This window comes from Canis lupus, chromosome 30, assembly GCF_048164855.1.
Source record: "Canis lupus baileyi chromosome 30, mCanLup2.hap1, whole genome shotgun sequence".
NCBI lineage: Eukaryota > Metazoa > Chordata > Mammalia > Carnivora > Canidae > Canis > Canis lupus.
In genome coordinates this window covers 40,420,893-40,431,530 of record NC_132867.1, presented here as the reverse complement: position 1 = coordinate 40,431,530, position 10,638 = coordinate 40,420,893, and the positions used below count along the sequence as shown (strand labels likewise).

Sequence of the window (10,638 nt, the reverse complement as noted above, 5' to 3'; positions counted from 1 at the left end):
GGAGCGCAGATTTTGCGGCGGCCTTTGTCAGCAGGCTTCCTCAGAGCGGAGCCTCTTTCGTCCCCAGAGGCGGCAGAGGAAGTGTGCGCGGCCCTGGGGAGCATGGAGGGGTCTGGATGCACACGGGGCGCCGGGGGGCTGGGGTGTGTGCTGCCCGGATCTGGGGTCTGGACGCATGCGGGGTGCTGGGGGGCTGGGGTGTGTGCTGCCATTCAGAGCTTGATGTCCGCCAGCCGGGGTTGACTCTCCCTTTATGGGCACAGGGCCTTGTCCCTAAAACAAGGGCAGGAAGAAAGGCCAGCTGTCCTCCCCTGGGACAGACGCCCTCCAATGTGCCGAGCACAGTCTGCCTGCTGTCTGAGGTGGCCAATGCCCACCTCCCTGCAAACGGGGGCCAGCCTGGTGCTGTGTTCACACCTGCGTCTGAGCGAGCCGCCTCCGGCCCCACACCTCCCGGCACACCGCCACCACCTCCCCTCGCTGCTCACAAACAGGACACGGGCACGTCCTTGTGCTCCGGGCACCGCCTGAGATTTAATTCTGAATTTACACGGGATGGGGCATCACATCACACCGGGCAACCGTTCTCGATACATCTGCGAGCAAAGCACAGTTCCTCGTCTCCCCGCGAGAGCTCCGGGGGACTCTCGGGACCCTCAGGAGCAGCCCCAGGATACACATCACTACCAAAGAAGAAGTACAGTACCCGTTTCTGTATAAGAATATATTATTTAAAAGACAGTTTAAAAATAAAAATTCTGTACAGCATCATGAATTCCTTTTTTTTTTTTTGTATCAGTGAACAAAACAGTTCTTAGAAAACGCGGTTTTGTGGAGTCGGGCGCGGAGTCAACCTCCCTGCGTGGATGGCTCCCCCGAGGCTCGGCCCGCCTGGTCCAGGACCGCGGCCTGTGACTGTCCTGCCTGCTTCGGGCTCCGTCTGCTTGGAAAAGGAAAGAGACCACTGGTTTGCTTCTGTCGGGATTGAAAACGTGCAGGCGCGTTCAGGACGTCACAGGATGACACGCAGACTGTGCTGGAAAACCACATACACCGTGGATCACACTGGGGCCAAATACAACAATTTAGATCCTTCTTCCGAGCTGTCAAAAAAATATGCCATAACTGAAAAACGAAAGGCTGGTGTTTACAAGCTCTTGGGGTTCCCAGCGTTCCGCTCACTTAACGGGACAAAAGCAGTCATATTAACGGTAGTAGTCCCACTAGTTGAGCGACTGGGGCTCTGAGGCCCAGAGAGGTTGAGACCCTCGTGCGGCTCACTCAGCGCGTCCTCAGCTAGCGCGTTGCTCCCCCTGCACAAAAGCAGGCCCAGCTTCCCACCCCCTGCGCCTGGCGCGCTTCCTAAGAGAATCTCCCCGGTGGTGCTTTGGCTCAGAGGGGCTGGTTCGCCTTTGACACGGACCACATGACCCGCTCGTGTCAGGTGCACGGGAAATGCTCACGGCAGCGTAACCGATTCGGCATTTCCCAGAAGTAGGTTTTTACAAGCTACGTGTCCTTGTAGGCCGCCCTCGTGCTCACTATCCATCTCGTGCCGTCACCCAAAGCGCGTCCCCCTTCCCTCCGAGCCTGTGTGACTCACCGGCAAGGAATAAAAGTCTCACTTAAAACCTGGCCGTCATTTGGATTCTCTGCCCTCCCCTCCTCCGACCCTCCCCGCCGCCCCCACAGATCTTCCCTGTCACCCCGGTTTTCGTCTGAATTACCATACGAGTCGACGTCAATTCAGAATGGCATTATCTTCGCTTTTGGTCGCATCTCTGCTTCCCTCTCTCGACGTGTCGGTTTCCCCGGAGGACGTCAGGCTCTCAGTCTTCTGTAACGGGGACAGGGTATACAGAAGGCGACAATCAGGTGCCCGGAGCCCGTGAGTGCCTGCTAGAGCGCCGCTGTTGGCTGACAGCTGCCCACGCGCCCTGTGCCGAACCACGTGGCTGCGCGTGAGCCCCCTTCCCTGCTCCGGGACAACCAGCTCACCCTGGCTGCAGAGCCCAGTGGGCCAGCCGGGCTGAGCACGGAGCCCTCAGCCCTTTCTCTTTGGCGGGTCTGGCCTTCCTGGGGGCGAGGAAAGCATCCTGGGGGGGGCCCCCACGGGGCGGCCGGGCCTGGGGCCTTTCTAGTGGTGGCTCTCGGGTAGCCCAGGAGCACCAGGGCGCTTTAGCAATCCTGCTGGGGGCCCCACAGGACACCTGCTCGGACATCGCTCCCTGTACCATTTGCTTGTAGGCTTTGGGGTCTCAGGACCTCTCTGTGCCCCGGGAGAGGGATCCCACCGACCAGCAGGCGGTTCCTGAGCACTGACGACGAGCCTGTGTTGCACACAGAGCAGTTTGGGGGGACGTAGGAACACGGGGCGCCTGGGAAATCACTCGGCGCTCAGCGGGGTGTGGGGTTCCCACTGGCAAGGCAGGGGTGGGGGGCCCATCACCGGGGAGCCCTGACTCCAGTGAGCGGTGGAGAACGGACGGCCTGGGGCGGGTGTGTGGCTCCCGACAAGGACCAGGTGTGGGCGACAGGGACGCTGCTCTAGCTCCACCAGGGCCCCTGCCAGAGGGCAGCGGTGGCCGAGAGAGGCTCACCCGGGGCCGCTGGCCACCAGGCGGGGGTGGCCTGCGTGGGTCTGGGAGGCAAGGATCCCGAAGCGACATGAGCACGCACAGAGGCTCTGGCGAGGCCAGAGCGGCTCACGGGCTTTGCACAAAGCCTCTACGCCGCTCTGAGCGTGAGCTGGGCCTTCCCTGGAAACCCTACCAGACCCAACTGCCACCTGGAGCCAGGCCCGGTCTCCCGGACCCCGAGGGGCCGAGCTGCCATGCGCGAGGGCTCAGGGGTGCGGCTGGGCCTGGAGCTGACCCGGGAGGAGGACAGGGACCCCCGTGGGGCCAGGGCGCTGCTCTGGGGGGGTCCGAGCTGCAGAGAGACCCTGGCACACCCGACCACACCACAACTACGGGGGACGGCATCACCCTCCCCAGGGCAGTTTGGTTTCTTGGGATTTCGGGGCGACGCAAGTGAGCTCTGGTCCAGAGGGCCCTGCTGCAGGGGTGCCCACTGCCGTGCCTGGAGCGCGGAGCCTCACGGTGGGGAAGAGCACGTTTCCCATGCGGCACGCATTACCTCTTTCATGGCATCATCGATTTGCTTCAGCTCCTCGTAACGATCCCTGGATTCCCAAAGGGGCTGCAGCATGATCTCCTCCACCACGGGGAAGAGCTGGGGAGACAGCGGGCTCACTCAGGCGGCCCATCGTTCTGGGAGCAGCAGACCCAGGCGTCCGCGGAGCACGTGGCAAGTGTTCTCGCAGCCCCTGGGCCGCCACCCGCGGCGGGGTCCACGGACACCCCGGGTCTGAGGCTGGCTGGTCAGCGGCTCCTGGACACCCTCATGCCCGCCACCCACCCACCCGCCTCCGGGTCCTCTCACTGCACACGCACCTGTCCCCCACCTGCCTGTCCCCGAATGTCCATCGTTCAAATGCCAGCCTCGCCTCTAGTTTCCTGACAGCCCCTGTGGCCGGAGGAACCAGACGGTTCCCCACCCGCCTCCGCTCACGCCATCCTGCCACCCCTGCCCCTGGAACGCTGCGCACGCAGCCCTCGCCCGGTGACGCCCTCCGTGCTTCCCCTGTCACATCCCGGGCCCGCTGCGCCCCTGCCCCCGCTGGCCGTGATAAAGGCCCGGAGGTCTGTGGCAGGAATGTACAGGAAGGCAAGTCCCCAGAGGAGCTGCGGTCAGTGGGGTTTACGGAAGGACGTGCTGAGGGGGTTCCGGAAGGCTGGCGGGTGGCACGGGGCCAAGGCCAGCTGAACGGGCGCACTCCGAGGTGGGGGCGTGAAGAGAGGTGAGGACCAGGGGCTGTGGGCCATCCTGCAGGACAGGAGCGCTGGGGAGGGCGGGGGACTGGGTGCAATGAGGGGGGCACGGGAGCCATGGAAGGTTCAGGAGACAGGCAGAGTCAGCCCGGGGTGGCCGTGCGCCGGGTAGAGAGGGGCAGGTTAGGAGGTGCTTCTGGAGGGCCTGGGGTGGCTCCTGGGGGCCCGGAGGCGAGAGGGCGAGTGCAGGGGCACCTTATGGGGCCTGGCAGGCGGCCACCGCATGCTGGCGTGCGTGTGCACACGGGTGTGCTCAATGTCGTGTCTTCTGGCTCGTGGTGACGGCCACTCACCTTGGTCACCGTTTCGAACATCGGGATCAGGACAAACTTGATGAACCCAATTTGGGCCGTGGCTTTGGTCACTTTGTCCCGGTCCATGAAGGGGGCCACAGGGAGGCCCTCCGACTTCTCGCGGTCGCTCTGCGGGGATGCAGGGGGCCACAACGTCAGAAATACCCCTGGGGACCCCTGAGGGTCTGAGGGCAGAAGGCGCGTTCATGTGCCAACCAGGCTGCTCGGACATAGGGACATGTCACGTGGCCACTGGAGCGTGCAGTGGGTGTGCGCGGCCGAACCATGAAGCCGGGGCACAGGGGCAGGCGGCCTGCCCGGGGTCCCCCACGCTGCTGTCGTGAGTCCCTTGCTGGCCGGCCCAGCATTTTTGCACACAGGCCAGCCGGTTTCCGTCTAGGGCCCCCCCCACCGGGGGCTGGACGTGCCGGCCAACCTGCTTGGTCTCCCCCGCCCCCGGGGACCCCTCCTGCCTCTGTCACTTCTCTTTCAGGCCCTTTGCCCGACGCGTCCGCCCCCCCAGCTGCTCAACTAATGGTCGAGGCAGCAGTTTTCAACGTTGGCTTTCCCAGGCTGTCACTGGCTCTCCTACGGCACCTTGTACCCGCTCATCGTGGATGTGCACCTGCTGCGAGGGCTTTCCGGAGGCCGGAGGCCAGTGACCCAGGCCACCAGCACCCTGGGCACACCCATCACCTTTCCAACACGGAGCCCGTAAAGGGGCTGAGGCGAGCAGCAGGGGCTGGTGGCTTTGGGACACTCTTACCTGCATGAAATACTCTTCTAACAGGCAGTCCACCCAAGGCTCCGCGACTTCCATTGGACGGACCTCATTGGAGATGTCACAGCATTTTATCAAAATCATCTTCAGCTGGAAGAGAGATTTGGGATCAGGCCTGGGGCACAGGGCGCGTCCCGCTGCCGCGTCTGGGTGTGCGCTTGCCGTCCCGGGGGACGGAGGGCGGTGCCGCTGGCAGTCTGCATCTGACCCCCAGCTCCACCCCGAGCACGGGGCCACCACTGCACCCCCGAGCGGCCCGAATATGTTTGGGGGGCTTCAGTATACGAGAGTCCGTTTGACACAGATGAGTTTCATAAAACTTAAATTGTAAAGTTTAAAAGTATCCTGTTGAGGACACACAGCCAAATACAGAAAGAAGTCACCGTTAGCACGTGGAGGTTAAAAGGGTGATGGGAGAGGGACGCCTGGGTGGCTCAGCGGTTTAGAGCCTGCTTTCGGCCCAGGTTGTGATCCTGGGGTCCCGGGATCGAGTCCCACGTCAGGCTACCTGCGTGGAGCCTGCTTCTCCCTCTGCCTGTGTCTCTGCCTCTCTCTGTGTCTCTCATGAATGAATACATAACATCTTTAAAAAAAAAAGGGGGGGGTGATGGGAGAGACCCAATCCCGCCCGCCCCTCCAGCCTGGAGTCAGGCGGACCACACGGAGGTGGAAGGCGGTGTGGGCTCCTGCCCTGTGCCCGGGACCCGCGACTCGCCTGTGAACCAAGGCTCTCTGCCCCCGGGGCCTGGGCACCTTCTGCTCAAGCCACCACCTGCAGACGCCTCGCCTCCTTCTGCTCTGGCCCCTCCGTCCAGCCTTCCTGGCCACCTCAGCTCCAGGCGACGGCCCCAGGAGACTAGCCTCCGAGCCTGCTGGGCTGTGGGCCCGAAGTGGGCCGACCCCCCAGCCGGAGCGTTCCCACCTGGGCTGAAGGTGCGTGCTTTCAGGACCAGCTGGAAGGTCGGCCCCGTGTGGCCTGGCCTCCCTCCAGCACACCACTGTCCCTGGGAGCCACTGGCATCCTGGGTCAATGTGTGGGCCACCGCTCAGGGTCTGGAGGTGACCCCACGAGAGTCCATCTGGGCACCCCAACGCGGGCCGTGGGCCCTGAAGGGGCCTGGGCTGTTTGCACCGGGTCTTCCAGGACGGGGGTGGGCGGCGTGACTTGGCACATCTGCTTTCAGCCCAGCATCTGGCACAGCCCCAGCTGGACCTCGGGGTGCCTCGGCTGCACTGTCCCTGTCCCTGGTCACCACCCTTCCTTATCAGTGCCCGGGAGGCCATCCAGGCCTCCTTTGTCTGCTCTGGGACTTGGCTCCAGAACACAGGTCAGCAGTGGGTCCGCCCGGCAGGCCTCTGGGGGAGGCTGTCCCGACACGGCCTGGGGTACAGCCTGGGCAGGGCCGTGCTGCGGGAGTTGTGCCGGGATCTCAGGCCCTGGCCACGCGGGGCACAGCATCCAGGTCTCCTGCTGGGGGCCTCGGCGGAGGCCCTAGAATCCATCTTGACCCAGAACCTTCACGTGTGCGGGCTTTCCCCTCTACCTCCTCCAGCCCGTGTCCACAGAGACGTGGGAGCCTCTGGCCGAGGCATGATCCTCTGGTCTGTGCTGCAGGCCACTGACCCTCGCCCTGTGTTGGGGGTGGACGGAACCCTGGGGACCCGGCGACTCTTTTTCCCACTTGCTTGGACAGTTGGAAGGAGGGGGTAACGGTGTGATGGTCACTCTGTGTGGCTCATCTTCCTGACCGCTCGAGTCCCGGCAGCCCAGGCCTCCTGCCCCCAAGGGCCTCTCCTTATGTGTCAGAGGGAACACGGACGCTCCGAGGGGGCACAGTCCACTTGTCCGTCCTCCTCGTCCTGCCGTGGGGGGCAGTGGCGCGTCCCACACCCCGCTGGCTTTTCAGGAGCCAGACCCGTCCCTCCAACATGACCCCATCTCCCCGTGTCCTGGCCCATGAAGGGAGGGCTCGGGAGGCCTGGCTCGCGGGGATGTTTTCTCCTGATGATCACTTAGGGAAAACGCCAGGTCCTTCCCTGCATAGCGTGTTAGCTATTGGGGACGGGATGGTCACAAGGTCAACCGGATCTCAGAGGGCTGTCCTTGTTAATCAGCTTCTAGGGAGGGAAGGTGACCAGCAGTTTTAAAGAGAGAGAGAAGGGGGACACCTGGGTGGCTCAGTGGTTGAGCATCTGCCTTTGGCCCAGGGTGTGATCCTAAGTCCTGGGATCGAGTCCCACATCGGGTTCCCTGCAGGGAGCCTGCTTCTCCCTCTGCCTGTGTCTCTGCCTCTCTCTCTTTCTCTCTCTGTCTGCATCTCTATGAATAAATAAATAAAATCTTAAAAAAAAAAAAAAGAGAGAGGGGCCCCTGGGTGGCTCAGCGATTGAGAGTCTGCCTTTGGCTCAGGGCGTGATCCTGGGGTCCTGGGATCGAGTCTCGAATTGGGCACTGCCTGTGTCTCTGCCTCTCTCTCTGTGCCTCTCATAAATTAAAGAGAGAGAGAGAGAGAGAGAGAGAGAGAGAAATGCCAGAAAGCAGGCCTAACACCCAGACCAGGCTCAGCGTCACCCCTTTGGCCACAGACCCGGGAGGACGTTCCCTTGCATCTTCCTCTTTAAAGGGCAGGCCCGGTGCAGCCCCGGGTGGGGCGGGCTCTCCTCGCTGGTGGGGTTCTGTGTCCCCCCTGCTCCTAGAGGGGCGAGCCCGGGAGCGGCCCTGCGGCCCCCTGACGTGCCCACCCCGGAGCTGGTGTTCAGAGTGTTTTCTGGGGCAGTGCCTCCCCGGGAGGGCCAGCTTTGTTCTCAGGAAACCAGAGCAAGATGGGCTGCCTCACCCACTCCCCACCTCCAGGTCAAGCGAGGAGTGAGAGGGGCTGCCTACAACGGGGGGATGGGAGATGCGCCCGCTGGGGGCTCTCCAGGTAGGTGCTGTGACTGCACCCGCCTGAACCAGGCCTCGCTCCCAGGCCAGGCTGAGGGTTTGGGCCGATCCAGCGGCTTCCAGTCTGGGCTGGGCGTGGGGCTGGGGGTGGGGGCCCAAGCACTAGCCCCCAAACGACGAGGAACAAGCTACTTACAAGGGTCACGTGCTCCTCATTGCTGTAGTCAAAATTCTCCATCGTTTCTTTGAAAGAATCCATAATTTCTGCGTGTCTTGCCATGTCGGTGGCTAAGATCAATGTGATCATCCCCTGAAAGGTGAAAGCAAAGCGTTGACCCCGGGCACAGCCCCCGCATTACGCAGCGAGCGCCAGCTGTGTGCCCAGCGCCCCCACCGCGCACGGCGGACTCCGCTCGCTCCTGGCGCCAGCTCTGCGTGTGTCTGAGGATCCCTGGCCTCATCTTCAGGACCAAGGAGGAGGCCGGGAGCCTCCCAGGCCGCCGCTGGCGAGTGGAGGCTGGACTTTCAAGCCCACGCATGCGCTGGGAGCAAGCCTCGAATGCCGAGTCCAGGAGGAGGCCGCCCTGCCAGGCCCTGTCAGGCCCACTCGCGTGCTGACGACAGGCGCAGCACCGCGCTTCCTGGTGACGGCTGGCTTCGGCCACGGACAGATGCTTCCCCCGAATCCAGCAATCCAGGGATATGGCTGATCTTTCACGTCACGTTGTTGGAGGTCAATCACCGATTTTCCAGGAGACTGTCCCCCTTCCCCCCCCCCCCCCCCGTTATCTGTACGTGACTCTGTGCGTATAATGCTTGGGAGCAACCAAAGTCAGATTCCACTGGACAGCACTGTCCTACTAACACGTTTGTAAATGAGAAGGCCGTGATTTAAAAAAAAAATTCTTTTTTTTTTTTTCCAAGTAGACTCAGCGTGGAGCCCAACGCGGGGCTTGGACTCAGGACCCTGAACTCACGACTCTGGGATCATGGCCTGAGCTGAGATCGAGAGTCGGACACTCAACTGATGGAGCCCCCCAGGCGCCCTGAGGATGCAGTGGTTTTTAAAATACACATTATTACCTCGTTCACCAAACATCGGGTCAGGAGAAGCAACATAATTCGAAACCGTGAGCATCCGTCCATCCACCCCGAATGCATTTATGAGAACACAGCTCTGCTGCAGAGTGTGGTCCTTTCCAAGAAAACAGCACGACAGCCTCGGGTACAGGACTGAAGTCAGTCGATTCACAGCACGTCCCACGTCCCACGTGTTTCGGGGGAGGGGAGCGTCACTGGCATTTCGAATTATGCGGTTTCTCCGTAAAGGTTTAATTGTGTTATTGGTGAAGGATCTTCCCGTGTGAGGAGTGATCCTCGGTGACGAAATATCATTAAAAAGTGGGGCAGCAAGGACGCCTGGGGGCCCCCGTCGGTGAAGCGTCCGCCTTGGGCTCAGGCCACGGTCTCGGGGTCCTGGGATCGAGTCCCGCGTCAGGCTCCGTGCTTGGTGCAGAGTCTGCTTCTCCCTCTCCCTCTGCTCCTCCCCCTGCTCATGGTTCCTCTCTATCTCTAAAATAAATAAATAAAATCTTAAAAAAAAATTGGGACAACTGGTTTTATGCTCAGAAAGTCTCATTTTAGCCTCAGCAAGTGTTCGAGGCAGGACAAGCCTCGTGTGTCTCCGTGGCGGGTGGGGGCGGGTCACGCACCAAGGGGACCCTGCTGCTCTGCTCCTCTAGGTGGACCCCCCCCCCCCCAGGAACCTCTCCCAGGGCGGCCGCCGGGGGCTCTTCGTGACTCGCGCCCTGTCCCACCTCCTCCCGACAGCACGGGGCGCCCCGGCCGGGCGGCTCTGCAGCGTGGAAGAGCGGCGGGAAAGCCCACAGACGGGAGGACGTGGTTGTGCCAGGATTCATGACTCGGTGGCGACCGACCTTCAGCCTGCCCTGGGCTCTGAGCTTCCTGGAAGCACGGCAGGTGATGGGTGACACGGTTTATGAGGCTGTTGTCCTCTGATAAAGTGAAGCTTATCAGACCTCCAGGACGGAGGCCCCCGGAATCCCGCATGCTTACCAGGTGCGCCCCGAGGCAGGCAGCGAGGACACGGGGTTGTCCGTGGCGCGGCGGAGTGTGGCTCCCCTGCACGCACGCACACGGGTCCCCAGGCTGCCGGACAAGTGCCACACGCGGGGTGACGGGGAAGCCCAGAAAGCCACCCTCTCACGGTCAGGACGCCTCTAGGGGCCTGGAGGGAAGGTATGGGCAGGGCCGCGCTCCCTCCCAAGGCTCCGGGGACGCGTCCTTCCCGGCTGCTCGGGCTCCCGGCCACCCCAGGCGCTCCTGGACTCCTGTCCCCGTCGCTCCTGCCTCTGCCTCCCCTTTACACGGCTTTCTCCTCCGTGTATCTGTCTCCCCTTCTGTGTCTTCTAAGGACACTTGTCGTTGGGTTTAGGGCCCACCTGGACAATCCAAGCTGATCTCACCCAGAGACCCCAAGTACCGGCGGGTGAAGTCACACCCACAGCTTCTGGGGTCAGGAGAAAGGAAACACACAATTTCTTTGGCAGAGGGGGCTACCATTCAACCCAGCGACTCCTCCGAGAGGTCACCCTGGTCTCTCCCCTCCCCTGAAAACCCCGGAGGGTGGCACTCAGAGCTCAGCCGTCCTGCCTGGAAGTGGCCCTGCTGCCGGTGAGTTGGCGGTGTGTGACTCAGGACATGAGGGCTCTGTCCCCACCTCCCCAGCGGCCCTTACGTGAGGTGGGCGGTGGGGCCGGGGAACAG

The 10,638-nt window shown here is 62.4% G+C and overlaps 1 protein-coding gene across 8 annotated transcripts in view; it reads right to left on the bottom strand.

Annotated features, from left to right (window-relative positions):
• Nucleotides 1–705: 705 nt before the first annotated feature.
• PDE9A (phosphodiesterase 9A) overlaps nt 706–10,638 on the bottom strand; it is an 86,931-nt gene continuing 76,998 nt past the window's right edge. For 3 of the 8 annotated variants that reach the window (XM_072807092.1, XM_072807094.1, XM_072807096.1), the window contains 6 exons: nt 8,048–8,161; nt 4,953–5,057; nt 4,187–4,315; nt 3,139–3,234; nt 1,728–1,837; nt 706–1,103 (listed from right to left, as the gene is read on the bottom strand). In XM_072807092.1, coding sequence (XP_072663193.1) covers nt 1,742–1,837; nt 3,139–3,234; nt 4,187–4,315; nt 4,953–5,057; nt 8,048–8,161 — 540 coding nt within the window. In that variant the 3' untranslated portion in view covers nt 706–1,103; nt 1,728–1,741. The remainder of the gene's footprint in view (nt 1,104–1,727; nt 1,838–3,138; nt 3,235–4,186; nt 4,316–4,952; nt 5,058–8,047; nt 8,162–10,638) is intronic. The other 5 variants (XM_072807091.1, XM_072807095.1, XM_072807088.1 and 2 more) reach the window with 3 other exon arrangements.